Source organism: Protopterus annectens, chromosome 1.part2 (genome assembly GCF_019279795.1).
Source record: "Protopterus annectens isolate FY-2018-M chromosome 1.part2, PAN1.0, whole genome shotgun sequence".
Taxonomy (NCBI): domain Eukaryota; kingdom Metazoa; phylum Chordata; order Ceratodontiformes; family Protopteridae; genus Protopterus; species Protopterus annectens.
The window spans coordinates 1,115,256,132-1,115,274,601 of record NC_056727.1 but is presented as its reverse complement, the minus strand read 5'-3'; the positions used below and the strand labels follow the sequence as shown (position 1 = coordinate 1,115,274,601).

At 35.3% G+C, this 18,470-nt stretch overlaps 1 protein-coding gene across 1 annotated transcript in view; it reads left to right on the top strand.

Annotated features, from left to right (window-relative positions):
• Positions 1-17,721, top strand: part of LOC122792256 (fatty acid-binding protein, heart-like) — a 177,878-nt gene extending 160,157 nt beyond the window's left edge. Inside the window, exon 4 of the mRNA XM_044060006.1 lies at positions 17,456-17,721. Coding sequence (XP_043915941.1) covers positions 17,456-17,506 — 51 coding nt within the window. The 3' untranslated portion in view covers positions 17,507-17,721. The remainder of the gene's footprint in view (positions 1-17,455) is intronic.
• The last annotated feature ends 749 nt before the right edge of the window (positions 17,722-18,470 follow it).

Here is an 18,470-nt window from a genome sequence, read left to right as displayed (position 1 = left end):
CCTAAATACTGTCTGTTTAGCCTGCAACTCCATTAACCCCACCAACCAAATGAATCTCTATGGATTTAACCAACTCATACAAGATCCCATCAGAATGAATAAAAAATCCCAAAACAAAATCCATTATTGATTGGACATTAGTAAACTGCCCCAAATAATACTACCAGACAGGATGCCTTCCAGATTGACTTACTGACCATCACCCCACTTTCCTTGTAAGGAGATGTACCACTACTCCAAACCCTATAATCTATAGACAGATCAGATATGACCATACTATAAACCAACAGGATCCAAATGACATTTTAAAACAATGCAACTGGAAACCTCTACTAACCCTAGGACTAGACCAAGCAGTTAACTATTTTAACAACATGTTTAACAATGTTCTTAACTCAATTGCATCTATCAGGAAAGTAAGAACCAAATCAAATTATGCTTCATGGCTAAGCAGAGACATGAGAGCCTTACTAAAGTCTAGAGGTAAGGCCTGGAAGAAATGGAAAAAAGACAGTTCCAACCAAGCCAAGCAAAATATTGACAGCTCAGGAATTTGGCTAAAAAATAAAAACTAGATAAACAAAACTACTTTTTAGGTCTCCAAAACAAACATTCTAAACAAAACCGCAACATTTTAGCATACTATCAATTCCCTTCTAAAACCTGGTAAAACAACCACCCTGCCCCCACCAACCCAAATAATAATAAAGACATTGCTTCCCAATTTAATCATCACTTTATAAACTTGATCCAGACACTGTCCACCCAACTGTACAAGACTAACCCTCATCAACCCCGAAAGAAGAAAACTCTCCATGTAACACTACCAGAGCTCCAAATAACATACCCTCCTTCACTCTCTCACCTGTTCCAACTTCTAAAATTAAAATATTCCTCCTGAACTTGAAACCTACTACTCTTGCTGCTGACGGACTACCTGCTAACATTCTAAAAATAGCAGCTGACTCCCTATCTTACCCAGTCTCAATCCTTATCAATCAGTCCACTCAGGAAGCTTATGTCCCTCAAATATGGAAAATATCCTACATCCTACTTCTACATAAAGGTAGCCATTCCTATGATTTCTCTAACTACCATCCAATAGCTATACGCCCTACACTATCTAAACTTCTTGAGAAATGTATTCATTCTCAAGTCATGCAATACTTGAACACACAATCTTCTCTCCCTCACCCAACATGGTTTCTGTCCACATCACAGCACAACCACTGATCTTCTCTCTTTTACAAATCAAGTTAATCATCATAGAAAAAATAGCAACTTCATGTCTACTCTTTTCTTAGATCGCTCCAAAGCATTCATCATGGTCTCACACCCAAAAGTAATAGATGCTCTAACCTCCCTATCCTTTGCCCCCTCTACTATATCCTGGTTTAACAGTTACCTACAAGGCAGACAGCAGTTGGTCCAATGGCAAGACATACTATCTCCACTACTTCCCAATTTCATTGGTATGTCTCAAGGCTCAATACTGGGCCCACTTCTCTTCTCTATCTTCACAAACAACCTGCATACCTCCACCCAACAAGCCACACTTGTACTGTATGCAGATGACTCAACATTCATCTCTGCAGCCCCATCTCTAACCACTCTACAACAGTTGGCCCAGGAATCCTTTTCTGCTGTTGAAAACTGGATCACTGACATCCAACTTATTCCTAACCCCAACAAAACTAAATTACTCTTCTTTATTCCAAATAAATCTAAACCTACTCCCCTAACTTTCTCCATCTCATCCAAAAATGGCACTCTAATCACTCCTTCAACCCATACTAAACTCCTCAGGGTAGAAATAGACAAAAATCTCTTATTTGATGTCCACATGGCCCAAACTTTCCAAAGGTTGCACAAAAATGGGTACACTTTATAGACACAAAAGTTTTCCCACTGATAAAGCAAGAATTGCTCTAGCCCAAACTCACCTTCTATCCACTCTTATGTATGGGGAACCAATATTCACCCATATTAGAAAAACTGATCTCGACAAAATTGAATCAAGCTACAACAAAATTGCTAAATCAAAACCTATCTTTGCCAAGTACAAACAAACATTAAATGGCTTGAATACTCACCTACCAACAGCTAACCAGTGCCTTTAATATCCTGAACTACCCTGAAAATACACCACCCCTAAAACAACTTCTCACCCACTACTCTACTAGTTTTCCCCTCTGTTCAACTACTAAATCTCTCCTTTGTATCACCAGAGCAAATAATATTGCAGGTAAATCTCTATATGCTCATACTGTAGCTAAAACCCGGAATAACCTCCCCCCTCCATAACCTCCACCACAAATATCACACAATTCAAAAAATTACTCAAATCACATCTCACAAAAACCTGGATCTGCCCATGCATAAAATGACTAACACCTCATTACTTACCTCACCCTGTTTATCTTTCCTCTTCCACCTACTATTAATCTAATACACAACATAGGTCTTGACCTTGTTATGGCTAACCTGCTAGACAGGTAACCTCTATTTTTCTCTCTTAGCCTTCTCTATAGTTTTTGACATTTTCTCTCAACAAAGCTGCTGTTCAGCATATCAATTGTTTGGTACTACCTTAACAATGTGTTTATGTTTTTATACTTTTGTATTATTATAGTGCTATTTTTATTGTTGTTTCATGTGGAGATTTTCTCCTTGGGCCTCCACTGAAAATGGACCCAGTCCAGTTGGATTATCCCAGTTAACAAATTTAAAATAAATAAATTTACAAGGTACATTACATTAAGTTTACAAGGTATGCTACATTTACATGGCACATTACAACAAAGTACATTGCATTCACAAGGTGCATTACAAGGTACATTACATTTACAAGGTACATTACAAAGCACATTACATTAACAAGGTGCATTACAAGGTACATTACAAGGTGCATTACATTTGCAAGGTGCATTACAACAAAGTACAATACATTTACAAGATGCATTACATTTACACTGTGCATTACAAGGTACATTACATTTACAAGGTACATAGGTACATTATATTACATTTACAAGGGACATTAGATTTACATGGTGCTTTATAAGGTACATTACATTACATTTACAAGGTGCATTACAAAGTATATTACATTCACAAGGTGCATTACAATGTACATTACATTTACATTGTGCATTACAAGGTACCTTACATTTACATTGTGCATTAGATGGTACGTTACATTTACAAGGTACATTACATTTACACTGTGCATTACAAGGTACATTACATTTACAAGGTACACAGGTACATTACATTACATGTACAAATACATTACATTTACAAGGTATGTTACAGTTACATGGTGCATTACAAGGTACATTACATTTATAAAGTGCATTGCAAGGTACATTACATTCACAAGGTGTATTACAAGGTACATTACATTTACAAGGTGAATTACAACAAAGTAGATTACATTTACACTGTGCATTAGAAGGTACATAACATTACATTTACAAGGTACGTTACAGTACAAGGTGCATTACATGTACACTGTGCATTACAAGGTACATTACATTTACAGGGTAGGTTACAGTTACATGGTGCATTAGAAGGTACATTACATTTACAAGGTAGGTTACAGTTACAAGATACAATACATTACATTTACAAGGTACATTACATAATACATTACATTTACAATGTGCATTACAAGGTACATTACATTTACAAGGTACATAGGTACATTACATTACATGTACAAATACATTACATTTACAAGGTACGTTACAGTTACATAGTGCATTACAACATACATTACATTTACAAGGTACATTACATTACAAGGTACATTACATTTACAAGGTGGATTACAACAATGTACATTACATTTAGAAGTTACATTACATTTACATTGTGCATTACAAGGTACATTACATTTACAAGGTACATTGCATTTACAAGATACATTACAAAGTACATTACATTTACAAGGTACATACATACATTACATTTACACTGTGCAGTACAAGGTACATTACATTTATAACGTCCATAGGTACATTATATTACATTTACAAATACATTTCATTTACAAGGTACATTACATTTACTTGCTGATTTACAAGGTACATTACAAGTTATATTACATTTACAAGGCGCATTACAAAATACACAACAAAGTACATTACATTTACAAGGTACATAGGTACACTACATGTACAAATACATTACATTTACAAGGTGCATTACAGTTTCATGGTGCATTACAAGGTACATTACATGTACAAGGTATATTATATTCACAAGGTGCATTACAAGGTACATTACATTCATAAGGTACATTAAATTTACAGTGTGCATTGCAAGGTACATTACATTTACAAGGTACATAGGTACATTACATTGCATGTACAAATACATTACATTTACAAGGTACATTACAGTTACATAGTGCATTACAACATACATTACATTTACAAAGTACATTACATTTACAAGGTGCATTACATTTACAAGGTGCATTAGAACAAAGTACATTACAGTTACACTGTGCAGTATACATTTACAAAGTGCATTAGAACAAAGTATATTACAGTTACACTGTGCAGTACAAGGTACATTACATTTACACTGTGCATTACAAGGTACATTACATTTACACTGTGCATTACAACATACATTTACAAGGTACATAGGTAAATTACATCACATGTACAAATACATTACATTTACAAGGTACGCTACAGTTACATGGTGCATTACAAGGTACATTACATATACAAGGTACATTATATTTACATTTACAAGATACAATACATTATATTTACAAGGTACATTACATTTACACTGTGCATTACAAGATACATTATATTTACACTGTACATTACAAGGTACATAGGTACATTACATTACATTTACAAATACATTACATTTATAAGGTACATTATATTTACATGGTGCTTTAGAAGGTACATTACATTTACAAGGCACACTACAAGGTACATTACATTTACTAGGTGCATTACAAGGTACATTACATTTACACTGTGCATTACAAGGTATATTACATTTACAAAGTTCATAGGTACATTACATTACACTTACAAGGTACATTACATTTACTTGGTGCATTATAAGGTACATGACAACAAGGTACATTACATTTACACTGTGCATTACAAGGTACATTATATTTACAAAGTACATAGGTACATTACATTACATTCACAAGGTACATTACAACAAAATACATTACATTTACAAGGACATTACATATACACTGTGCATTACTAGTTACATTTACATGGTAATCCTGTGGGCTAGGCTTGTAACGGCCCCAGTGCCATTAGCCTAGTACATACCTATGAACAAGGTATATTAGATGGTACAATGCATTTACAAGGTACATTACATTTACAAGGTACATTACATTTGTACTGTGCATTACAAGGTACATTACAACAAAGTACATTACATTTACAAGTACATTACATTTACATGGTGCTTTACAAGGTACATTATATTTACAAGGGACATTACATTTACATGGTGCTTTACAAGGTACATTTCATTTACAAGGTGCATTACAAGGTATATTACATTCACAAGGTGCATTACAAGGTACATTACATTTACATTGTGCATGACAAGGTATATTACATTTACATTGTACATTACAAGGTACATTATATTTAAAGGTACATAGGTACATTACATTACATGTACAAATATATTACATTTACAAGGTTCATTACAGTTACATGGTGCATTGCAAGATACATTACATTACAAGGTGCATTACAAGGTACATTACATTTACAATGTGCATTACAACAAAGCACAATACATTTACAAGGTACATTACATTTACAGTGTGCATTACAAGGTACATTACATTTACAATGTACATAGGTACATTACATTTACAAGGTACGTTACAGTTACATGGTGCATTACAAGGTACATTACATTACATTTACAAGATACAAGGTACATTGCATTTACACTGTGCATTACAAGGTACATAGGTACATTACATTACATTTACAAATACATTACATTTGTAAGGTACATTATATTTACATGGTGCTTTAAAGGTACATTGCATTACATTTACAAGGCACACTACAAGGTACATTACATTTACTAGGTGCATTACAAGGTACATTACAGCAAGGTACATTACATTTACACTGTGCATTACAAGGTAAATTACATTTACAAAGTACATAGGTACATTACATTTACAGGGTACATTACAACAAAGTATGTTACATTTACAAGGACCTTACATTTACACTATGCATTACTAGGTACATTTACATGGTGCAGGGTAATCCTGTGGGCTAGGCTTGTAAAGGCTCCAGGGCCATTAGCCTAGTACACACCTATGAACAAGGTATATTAGCTGGTACAATGCATTTACAAGGTGCATTACAAGGAACATTACACTTACAAGGTACATTTCAACAAGGTTCATTACATTTATACTGTGCATTACAAGGTGCATTACAACAAAGTACATTACATTTACATGGTGCTTTACAAGGTACATTACATTTACAAGGGACATTACATTTACATGGTGCTTTACAAGGTACATTACATTTACAAGGTGCATTACAAGGTATATTACATTCACAAGGTGCATTAAAAGGTACATTACATTTACATTGTGCATTGCAAGGTACATTACATTACATGTACAAATATATTACATTTACAAGGTACGTTACAGTTACATGGTGCATTACAAGATACATTACATTACAAGGTAGATTACATTTACATGGTGCATTACAAGGTACATTACATTTACAAGGTGCATTACAACAAAGTACAATACATTTACAAGGTACATTACATTTACACTGTGCATTACAAAGTACATTACATTTACAATGTACATAGGTAAATTACATTAGATTTACAAGGTACATTGCATTTACACTGTGCATTACAAGGTACATAGGTACATTATATTACATTTACAAATACATTACATTTACAAGGTATGTTACATTTACACTGTATATTACAAGTTCCATTATATTTAGAAGGTATATTACAGGGTTCATTACATTTACAAGGTGCATTTCAAGGTATGTTTGCAGAATTTCTGAGAAATAAGAGGATATTTGCTTGGGAAAATCAAACAAAAAGGAAGGAAATATGTGACATAGCCTAGGAACAAGATGGCAAAGTGATTAGTGATAGACCATTCATTTAATCTTGTGTTACCTCTGGCTTTACAAATGTATACACATATTTGATAGTAAGAAGTAGTTCTTCCATATTTAAATGACCAAAGAATTTGCTTGCCCATAATCAAGTCTCTACATGCACATACAGTAGTTACAGTTTTCTGATACTTTTCTGAGGCAAGCAGTGAAAACAGCCATGTTTCTGGGTTGCACTGTCCAGCAGCTAAATAGCTGGCTGATGGCAAAACGTAATGCAGTTCTCTGTCACTTAGGGAGGGTTTTTTTTAGCCATTGCAAGTTCTTTTCATCCTTTACAAAGGGAGATAAGCAGGTGTTCTACACTCCTAAACTCAAGCACCCCCTTCAGGTAAAATATTAATTGATAAACCAAAAGAGGAGTGCAGTGAAAAACAAGACTTGTAAACTGTAAAGTCACCACACACTTCGAAGGAAAACCTCAATGAGGTCAATAACGCTGTTTTATTCCAAGCACAAATATGCAAACAAATGCCAGTAGTCTACAGCTATTGTTATATACACACACTAATTGAATTTAATTGAATTAATTAACCAATAAACCTGCAGGTTTAAAGGTATACATATGTAGATGTTCAACTTTTGTTCATCCTAGGGAACAGACTCTAAATGTTATTTAAAAAGATGTGTATACATACATACAAACATAACAAAACTCAGTTGACATCTTCTTGGAATCTAGAGACAAAAATATTTTGTTAAACACTTATGCCAATTGCAGCACCAAAGGTACAGTGTATTTGGCTACATGCAGGGCATGTCCATCTTTTTATGTAGGGAAAAGTGAAAGACAACTAAAACAAAGAATTTATGAACACCTATATGAGATTAAAAACAAGAAAGAGACAAATGCACTATATAAACATGGCTTGAATTGCAAACTAAGTAGTTTTTCATTTGGGAGGCATGAGACCTTAGTGGAATACAGAGAACTGTACTGGCAACTTACTTTGGAAGCCAATAGAACACCGGGACTTAATGATATGATTTCTTTAGGGCCAGTACTGAAAATGAGATCTGCCAAGTTATAATGAGTTATCCCCACAGCAATACTCTCTATATAATATATTATATATTTTTTACTTTTTCTCTTAATATTTGAAGTTTGTAGTTAACTGCATTGAACATAAATATTAAACAAAAGTTATTATGATAACTAAATTTTATTATGTTTTCTAGTTAAATAACTTGAAACACAACATTTTTGGAGTTCAAGATATTTATAAAATCTTCAGTTTTACTTCATCTTCTTGAACTATTTATTTTGTCCAGGAGATGGTGCCATGGTTCATTTTCTATAGATTTTCAACACACAATATATTTGCCTTCAGTGTTAAACCTGCAGGTTTATTGGTTAATTAATTCAATTAAATTTATTTGTGCTTGGAATAAAATTTTACAGTTTAAAATATTAATTGACTGTGCACACAAAGGTACAAATTATTCTTTCTTCCTCAGATACAGCCTCTGAATAAACAGAGAAATTAATGGACTGGCTTAAAGATGAATGAGATAACACTTTGAGGAAGAAATGGAATAGTCCTAAGGGACACTTGACTCTTGCAAAAGACCAACTTAGGATCCTTACAGGTAATGGCCTGCAACTCAGTGACCCTATAAACACAGATTACAGCCACTTAGAGCACTATCTTCCAGGAGATGAATGTCAGTGTCATCAAACTAGCCAGTTCAAACATGAAACAGGCAAGAACATCAATCTTAAAGTTCGAGTATTAAAGAAGAAAAAACGTTTTGCAAAGGTGGGGAAAATACATGGACAATTTAAAGGACTGCTTAAATAATCAATACTGGGCTACAGTTTTGTCCTTCATGAGGCCATGGTGGGAAATGATGTCAGAAATATGCATTTGGCTCTGAAATAGCTAAACCCCAAGTCATATAGGTGACTGAGATGAGTCTGGTTCATCTGTACGCTAGCAAAGTGAGGTGGTGTAGGATACCCATCTACCAAAATGGATAACATATATATGATGAGTTAAAGGCTTTATATTAGTCTTGACTACCTCTAACACCAGTTAGAGGAAAGACACAAGAAAGATTAAGGAATAATAACCAACTGTGTTGGAAGATGAGGGAATATTAACTGTGATTATCTTTGCATTTTCTTTAGAAGAGGCCCTTCTCTGCAAAGAAGAAACTTTGGACAGCTTTAGCGTCAATTGCAGGCTTGGTTTATTCAAAGAATATACTTTGCACTTCATTTTCAGCACTGCTACAACTGCAAATCTTTGGATATGCTGTTTCAGTTACTTGAGATTTTTGCAAGTGTGCCTCTTACCAAAGAATTTCTCTTTATGTGAGAAATGGTAAGCTGAATATGGAAGAATTAGGGTAGTTCTGCACTTCAATGGAGCAGATGGACTCAGTTTGCTGGAAGTATGTTTTGTTTGATTCAGATAGTCCAGTCCTACAGAACCTCTGAATCTTAAAGCTTCCCTCTACCCAACTGATTGAAGATCAGCCCCTATCATAAGGATTAGATCCAAACTACTGAACTGCTGAAGGACATGCACTGACCAAAATGTTCATGTTATAAAAGATGAATTTTCTAAAATGCACCACAGCAGAAAAATATTCTGTCATTACATGAAACATGCCACGCAATCTCTCCTTAGTTTTGTCCTTTCTCTAAATTCTGAATGAGACAACTGGCATCTGCTCCAAAGAGCACTACAGAGGCAGTGAGGCTCTAATTTTAGACATTACATTGTAAGACTAAGCCTGATCCTTCAGACATACTTTTATTCTACCCAAATAACAGTTCAGTGAAGGTTTATACCAAGAATAAGACGCATAAATAGACTTGCAAACTTAAGAAATTTCTGTAACATCTAATACATTACTGATTCTTTGTAAAGCAATCCTGTCTAACATAGGTGCAGTTTGGTGAATGATGTCCCGCTGAAAGAACACTACAAAAAGTAACATTTTCAGAAATCTAAATGCTCAAGAGCTACAATAAAATATTTGTTTTCCCAAAACATCAAAATATTCTTAGTTGCGACCAAGTCCATCTGCTTAAAGCTGGAAAAAGGAACCTGAACCACTGGTTAAAATCTTCTAACCCTTTGTACAAATTTTATAAATAATCAAGCCACTGGGGAAAACATTAAGTTCTTGACAAATGTCTTCCCTTAAAACTTCCAAAGATTTATGCAGTGTCGGGGTAGAGAAAGAAAAATAAGGCAAATTTTGATTAATTCAAAGTAAAATAATCTCTATTCAAGAGAAAACAAAAAGAATATGTATACCACTAAACCACGAAGGCGAAAGTGGACTCTGCGCAGCAAGCTGTTGAAATGGATTAGGCAACGTACTTATTTAACGTATATTCAGTTTATTGAAAAACCAACAACGTTTTCGTCCTCCTATGTTGGAAAACTTCTTCAGAAAAATACAAACAGACAAAACCAAGCTCCTTTTAAAACTTTCCACTCAGAAATTCAAACATTTTCACCAATCAAATGAGTGGGCTAATGAAGTGCACATCAAAAATTAAAGGACCATGCATAGAGCTTGCTAAAACTCACCCAAAAACGCACATTGTCAGTGAGTAATAAGTAAGTAAATAAACACATAACACAATGTAAATATATATATATATTTATATGTACATCTTAAATTAAAAATATTAAATGTCAATAAACAATGACTAAAATGCAATAAAAACCAAGTAAGCCTATACGCAATTAATATATAAACGTACATGTTAATAATCTACAAACCCAAAAATAAAAACACATAGAGCATAGATACTCTATTTAAATTTGAAAATCCAGAATGTTGCAAAATAAACACGCTGGTAAAAACCATGTGTCTATAAACCCCCCCCCCCCATGTAACAAATAGCTGCAATATTTGCGTAAAAAGACACAGTCTAACTACATACCCGATGTAAAAAGTACTCAAAGGTAGTCAGGTACAACTGACCATGCAGTATGAACTACATAACCTGTACGCAGTTGATACAGGAGCATACATGTTAATGATCTTCGAACCCAAAAGTACATAGAGCGTCAATACTCTGTTCAAGTTGGAAAATACAGAATGTTACAAGGTAAACATGCTGATGGTAACAGTGTGTCTATATGCCTCCTCCTTGTTACAAATAACTGCAATATTAGCATAACAAGACACGATCAAACTACATACCCGATATACTAAGTGCTCAAAGGTGATCAAGTACAACTGACTATTTTGCTTATTAAATGATCTTACATTGATAATGCATGAATTAAATAATGTATAATTGTAACTTTTATATGAACAAAGAAGGTCAAAAAATGTATGTATTATATTATTTAGAGTTACTTGTTACCTCAAGCAACTCTTAAGCTTCAAAAGGCAAGTGATATTACAGTTGTCATTTAACCCAGGATAACTGAAAACATTCAACAGCAGTTGCCATTCTAATTCACGGCACTCAAGTAGTATTGAAGTAGGTCCCCCTCTGCTGTCAAACATCAGTTGGTCTATAGCCAAAAAATGAAAGGAATGATCAGGGTTGATGCTAATGCATTATCACCCTTATTTTTAGTGATCGCGTATGTATGCTCGTAAATTCTATCCCGGAATTTGCGATCAGTCTTTCCCACATAAAAAGAGTTGTAGATGTTACACTTAGCCAAATAAATAATACTTTTGGAATTGCAATCAAGTTTATACATAATTTTAAATTTTTTACCTTCTACCTCAAAAAAGGTGGTATTTTTAACAAATTTACACATACTGCAAAAACCACAAGCAAAAGATCCACACATTCTGTTATATGTTCTAAGTTTTTTACTCTCCAAGAGGCTCTTAAGGTTTGCACCTCTCCTATACACAATAAGTGGAAATGGTCCAATTCTCTCCATCAAGAGATTGTCTTTATGAAGTAGGCACCAATTCTTATACGGTGACTGTTTTATTTGCTCACTATCTTTATTAAATGTAATAAATGACAACTTGTGTCGGTTTGTCAGAATTGAATTAGCAATAACATGACCATTTCCAGTGTGCAACCTAACCAAAATGGTAAAACTGTTAGTAATGTCAGGAGCATTTTGTCTTTTGGTTGTCAAGTCCAATGTTTCTTTATGGAGTGACGTTGAAATTAAAATATTTAGGGTTTTTAGGGTTTAAATAACCCTAACTTACGTTTATTAATAACATCAATGGTAAGTTCTTGGACAAGTTGATTAGGGTATCCCCTACTCACAAACATGTTTTTTAACAATTGGCACTCCACTAAAAAATCTGTTTCAACAGAACACATCCTGGCTGCTCTTACTAATTGCCCCTTAACAATAGAGTGTTTCTGTTTGTAAGGGTGTGCACTAGAATAGTGTAGAAATGAATTGCAATAATTTGGCTTCCTGTAGATGTTTGAACACAAACTGTTAGAAACTGGATCTTTAAATAATTTAACATCTAAATAGTCAATACTCGAAGAATTGAAACTATAAGTAAATCGAAGAAATGTTGTTGTAGAGTTGAAATATTCTACAAGCTTGTCGGCTACACTGCTGTCGCCTTTAAAAATGATAAAAATGTCATCCAGAAATTTGGTATAAAACATCAGTAGATTTGAAATTTCTGGTTGATCAAACACAAACTGTTTTTCCCAATAGGCGACAAACAAGTTAGCTAGACTGGCCCCACATGGGGAGCCCATGGCTACCCAAGTTGTTGCAAAAAGTGTTGACCATTAAATGTAAAAAAATTGTTAGTCAATATGATGTTGATTAGTTCAGAGACTACATGTATATCATTAGTTGAGGCTTTTAGTTCACCTAATATTAAAGACACCCATTCCACTGCTTCCAAATGAGGAATTGAGGTATATAGATCGACCACGTCAATGGTCAAAAAGCCATGATCGTTGTTGATACATAAGTCATTTAGACTTTCCAAAAATGACCACGAGTCTTTACAAACTTGTGGAATTTTTTTAATATACTTTTGAAGTATATAATCTACCACTTTAGCACAAGGATACGTTAAAGAAGCACGTGCATCAATAAGTGGTCTCATAGGGGGGGTTTGAATGCCTTTGTGAATTTTTGGGATACCAAACATAATAGGTAACTTGGGGAATGGTATGTTAATGAAGTTGAAAGTATCCACATCTATTTTTGCCTCAATAAATAAGTCTCTGAAGTAACTTTTAACTCTGGATAAAGCTACATTATACTCATTTAATGATACTTTACGATAAGCCTGATTGTTTAAAACTGTTTCCATCCTGATGTTATAATCTGCATTATCAAAAATAACCAGTCCACCCTCTTTATCTGGTTTTATACACCGTACCATAGAAGATCTAATAAAATTCAAAGCTTGAATCTGTTCAAAAGAAACATTACTAGTTCTATGGTAATCAGTGTGCCTACGATTATCTGCAATGTGCCTAAAGTCAAGCTCACATGCTCCTTCAAACACACGCAATAAAGGGTGTAATGGTGGATTAAAGGTACTTAATGGTTTGAATGGGACACTAGATGTGTACTGGTTACACAAAAGAAAAGAAAGGTTCAGTTTCCTAACAAAACATTTCAGGTCCAACAAAGTTTTTGCAATATTCATGTTTTTGCTGGGTACAAAGGTGTTACTCTTTGCCAAAAGTTCCACCAAGTCAGCTTCTATAGTAATGGTCGAAAAGTTATAAATGTAAAAGTCACCATTGGCATTCTTTAATACGCATGGTTTCACAGCATGACTATCCAGTGGGAATGAGGGGACAGCAACTATCTCTTCCTCCTGTTGTTCCAAGATCTGTTCCCCTGGTTCCAAGGCCATTGTGGTTTCGAAGAATTCTTGGCTGAGACTCCTTTCTGAAAACCCTGATTGGCAACATGGTTGTTAGTTACTACAATGGGACGTTGCATGGTGTTATTGTTGTTAACAGATTGAAGTCTTTCACTGCGTCTTAGTGGTTCAATTTGTTGAACTACATTAGAGTCTAAATCTATGTTAACTTCCCCTAAATTATCCATGGAATTAGTCGAGTTTATCTGACCAAGTTCGTTCATATTGTTGTTATTTTGCCAAACCTGGGATAAATGGGGCTTAGGATATGCTGTCCCATTAGCATAAGCTAAACGGTCCCTGTTTAATTTCTTAATTTTGTTTAGCTTTAGTTTTTCTAACAGCTGGTCAATGCTGGTAAACACTCTCTCATATTCAAATTTATATCTCACAAAGTCTGCGTTAGATCTAATGTCATTGTCAAGGTCATTAACTTCAACCGTAATGCTCTCAATTTGGATGGAATAATGTTTGATCATTAATTCCATCAAAGAAAAACCAGAAAGGTTAAACAGATTTAATAGTTCTTTATGGAACAGAGAGTCAGGAAGTAAACCTGTCGGGTACTGAAAGTAATGCAGCCCTTTAGGCACTAATTTCTCCGTTAAACATTGTTTAAAATATATTACTTCCAGTTGCAGTTTTTTCAACTTTAACAATTTAAAATCTAAAAGTTTCAGTTTGTCCATAATACCTTGTGTATTCACCACTGGTAAATTAGGCACTTGAACCGGTCGTTCCAAGTTCGGGCTAAATCCTGCAGCTAGATTACCCGTGTTGTTCACCCAAGCTGATAATGAAGGAACGCCAATAAGCCCAGTGTCATTACCATGATTGTCATTGTTTTCACGCTGAAGACTGGGTCCAGTCTCACAAACATTTTGGCCTGGAGGGATAGATGCAGAATTAGAGCATAATCTCATCTGTTCACGTGTGCCAGGCTTGGTGTTTTGTCCGTTTTGCAAGTTAGAATTCATAAAATGTACATTGTTAGTTGTTACATCAGTAAGCCTCTTATCCACCAAGTCCAAGCGGTTAGTTAACGTATCTAAACATTGTGTAAGCAATCCCAACAAGTCAGTGAGGGAAGGAGAATCTGAATTATTCGTTAAGCCAAAAAGATTAGGACTCTATTCAGACAAATCTGCAGTACCCCTTTCAGAATTATCCGACAACTGAAAACTAATGCTGCAATTATTTAATATCTTTGGCCATTATCAACATACTCTTAAATTTGGTTACACTCCATATGTCAAATAAGAAAAGGTAATATAATTGAAATGCTGTATTTTAGTGCTATGACTTGCAGCTTATAACGGAATTGTCATTTAGTGAGTGTCCCTCAATGACAGCCTCATTGCAGAGTATTTATTTAACATCTATGAAGGGCCTGAGAAGAGTGGTAGGATGCACGCTGTGGGACAAATGAAGAAATGAGGATATAAGAGCACAAACCAAAATAACTCCAATTGCAGAAAAGATCAAAGAGAATAGACTATGGTATTTTGGGGATGTGCAGAAAAACAGAAGACAATCTGGTGACAAAGGTTTGGGACAGACAAGAAGAAGGTAAGAGGAAAGGAGGGTGTCCAGCAAAGAGGTGGATGGACTGTGTGAGAGATCTGTGACAGACTGGCATAAGTGTTGAAGAAGGCAGAAGTGTGGCATTGAATCGAGAGAGATGGTGACAGTTAACACACCACAACCCCATGTAGAAACTGGGAAAAAGGGGGTTGATGATGACTGTTCTCTACAACCAACTATGGCCCCAAGCAAAACAGAGACAATCTGTGATAGTCTCAATTCATAACCTGGTGACTGTTCAGCATTTGGAAAGTTGGGGCTTCTTTGATATCAAATCAGATGCCTGCTAGCTTCATATCTAAATGGCATGAAGAGAAAACATGGGTCACCCACTGTCACAGGTGTAGAGTCACTGGTTTGAGCCATGGGGAGTGTATTCAAACAATGGTCTTCAGGATTTTAAAGAGGCATACAAGAGAGGACACAGGAAGGCTACCCCAAGTACATCCCCATAGCATAAGATTGTTATAGCATGTAGGTAAACAGCTAGTCAGACTTGGGATATTTTTTCTAGTTGCATCCCCCCACCACCAACAACCATTGAACAATTCCCTATTAGCCTTGAGCAGTTCCCTATGAGTGCAGTGAATTCCCTTGCAGATCACCAAGGGCAAGAACTGTCCAGAAGAGCAATAATCCTGAAACACTCAGGAATTTGCACTCATTGATATCCTAGCAAAGAGCGATAGTTTTGTGTAAGGCCTTAAAACCTCCTTTAGGCATTACCTACACCCCACTCTCAGCTCAAGTGCACTCCTGTGCTTAGCCAACAAGGGCCACCATTACTGTGTTGGGTGGTACCCACCAGTTCAACTCTGTCCTTACTATCTGGTAGTGCCTTAGTGAGGATTAACAGAATATGATGGACAGGACCTACCTCCTTCCTCCTGGGTGGGCACACTCATCCTACCTGAAATGCTATAAAGCACCCAAACTTCTAATCACACCAGGGTCACCTTGGTCAATGTCAGAGATTTACTCCACTTAGCCACCAGCATGGCATAGACTTGAACTATTCTCCTCAAAATCAATGCCTGACCATACCTAACTTAGCCAAGAATGTTTATTTTACTTACTTTTAGTACCTAACTTAGCCAAGAATGTTTATTTTACTTACTTTTAGTACTGAACACATCATTCCCTGTAGGTATGTAGTTTATTTTCAGGGAAGAACCATGGTTATATTCATAAAGATGAAATGAATTTTGATCAGTACACCAAGGAATTTTTTTTTTATTTGTTTTGACAAATGCAGTGGGAATTTTAGCATCCACCTAAGCTACCACCAATTCATGCAGATGGGTCTTCAGTTTGATATTTCACATTAAATATGGCTCCTCAGAAGTTTAGCACCCCTAGGCTGCAATGGAGATTTACATCTGGAACATGAATCCATGCATCTGGTGTGGGAATGTAACCCACAGCAGTTTTGATCCTGTAGACATCTGAGTATGCAACCTACTAAGCCACTCACAATGGCAAGTTGTCTGTGTCGTGTTACAGGTGAGTGTCTCATTGTGTTGTTGCAATTTGCTAGGTGTTGGCAGTGTTCCAAGGGTGCTAGCGACTGCTAGGTAAACTGAACCGAAAGACCAGGCAATGTCTCTGTCTGTCCAGTGATAATGAAATATGTATTTTAACTCCTTAAAGTATATGAGTGGGAGAGCAAATCTGTCCTACACTTGACTTAATTTATCTTCAGCTTGTCAGCATGTCCAAGCAGTTTTTGGTTTATATACATTCATGCAATGGCTAAGACTGTGTACATATGTACTGCTTTAAACAAACAGCACTCTTTTAAATAAAGGAGACAGATCCATAAACAACTTTGTCTAATTAACACTTTGATTTCATTTCAGACTCTCGTCATGGGCAATGTAGTTTGCAACCGTGTCTATGAAAAGCATTAGCCAACAATCTTCATTCCAGAGCTCCATATCAGTGTTTTTTTCTGTATGTTCTCCTGTTATTTAATGCTTTACAAGTGAACCACACAGCAAAGCATGAAATTTAATTTCACATAATACACTTGGCTGAATGACCACTTGTGTTTTTTTTCTTGTTTTTGTAAAATATTTTCAACTGTTGCTCTTTGTGAAATAAAATAGTTCTTATGGGGATCTCATCTAAGATATCAATTTATTTGCACATGTGGTTAGCAAATTATATTTCATTTGTTAAATTTCACAGTGTATACAAATGTTGGCTTGCTATAGTGTGCTTAACAATACTACAAATATAAATTCAATTATGCTGACTTTGGTATTGCAGCAAGCAAAATGTTTCTAGTTTTCCTCTAAATACTGCAGAAAATCATGCTAATCTGAGGTGTATTGGTATGAATATGATAAAAACATGAACTTTTTTTTTATAGTCTTACTGCTGATGAAAAATGAGAAATGACCAAGTTCCTGCAAAAAGACATGCTACTTATAAATATGGCACTGAAGTGTGTACAGCTGGTACAAGGCAAAACCCACATAGCCTGCCCTAAACAATTCACAGAGGCCACTTAGAGCCCTCTGGGAATGTCTGCACAGTGAAAATAAATAATCAAACTTGTGGGCTATACCAAAAAAAATACCAACATCGGGGAAGCCCTTTAAATGATGTAATGCATTGAATATGCTCCAAAACTGTGAAACATACATGTTTGTTGTGCATTCCTCTGACATCAGAGGTGCTTAACATCTTTTGTTATGCTTAGCTTAGAGCTCTTATGCTCTAGCCTTGCACTAGAACATACCCAACATCCACCACAGAAGAAAGGCAAGAAGTCAGAACAGCTTGGAAAAGTGAGAAACACTTCTTGCTGCCACACAAAAGAAAAAAATGCAGAATGAAGTACTTAACAGCTTTTAAAGCTGTTAGTTT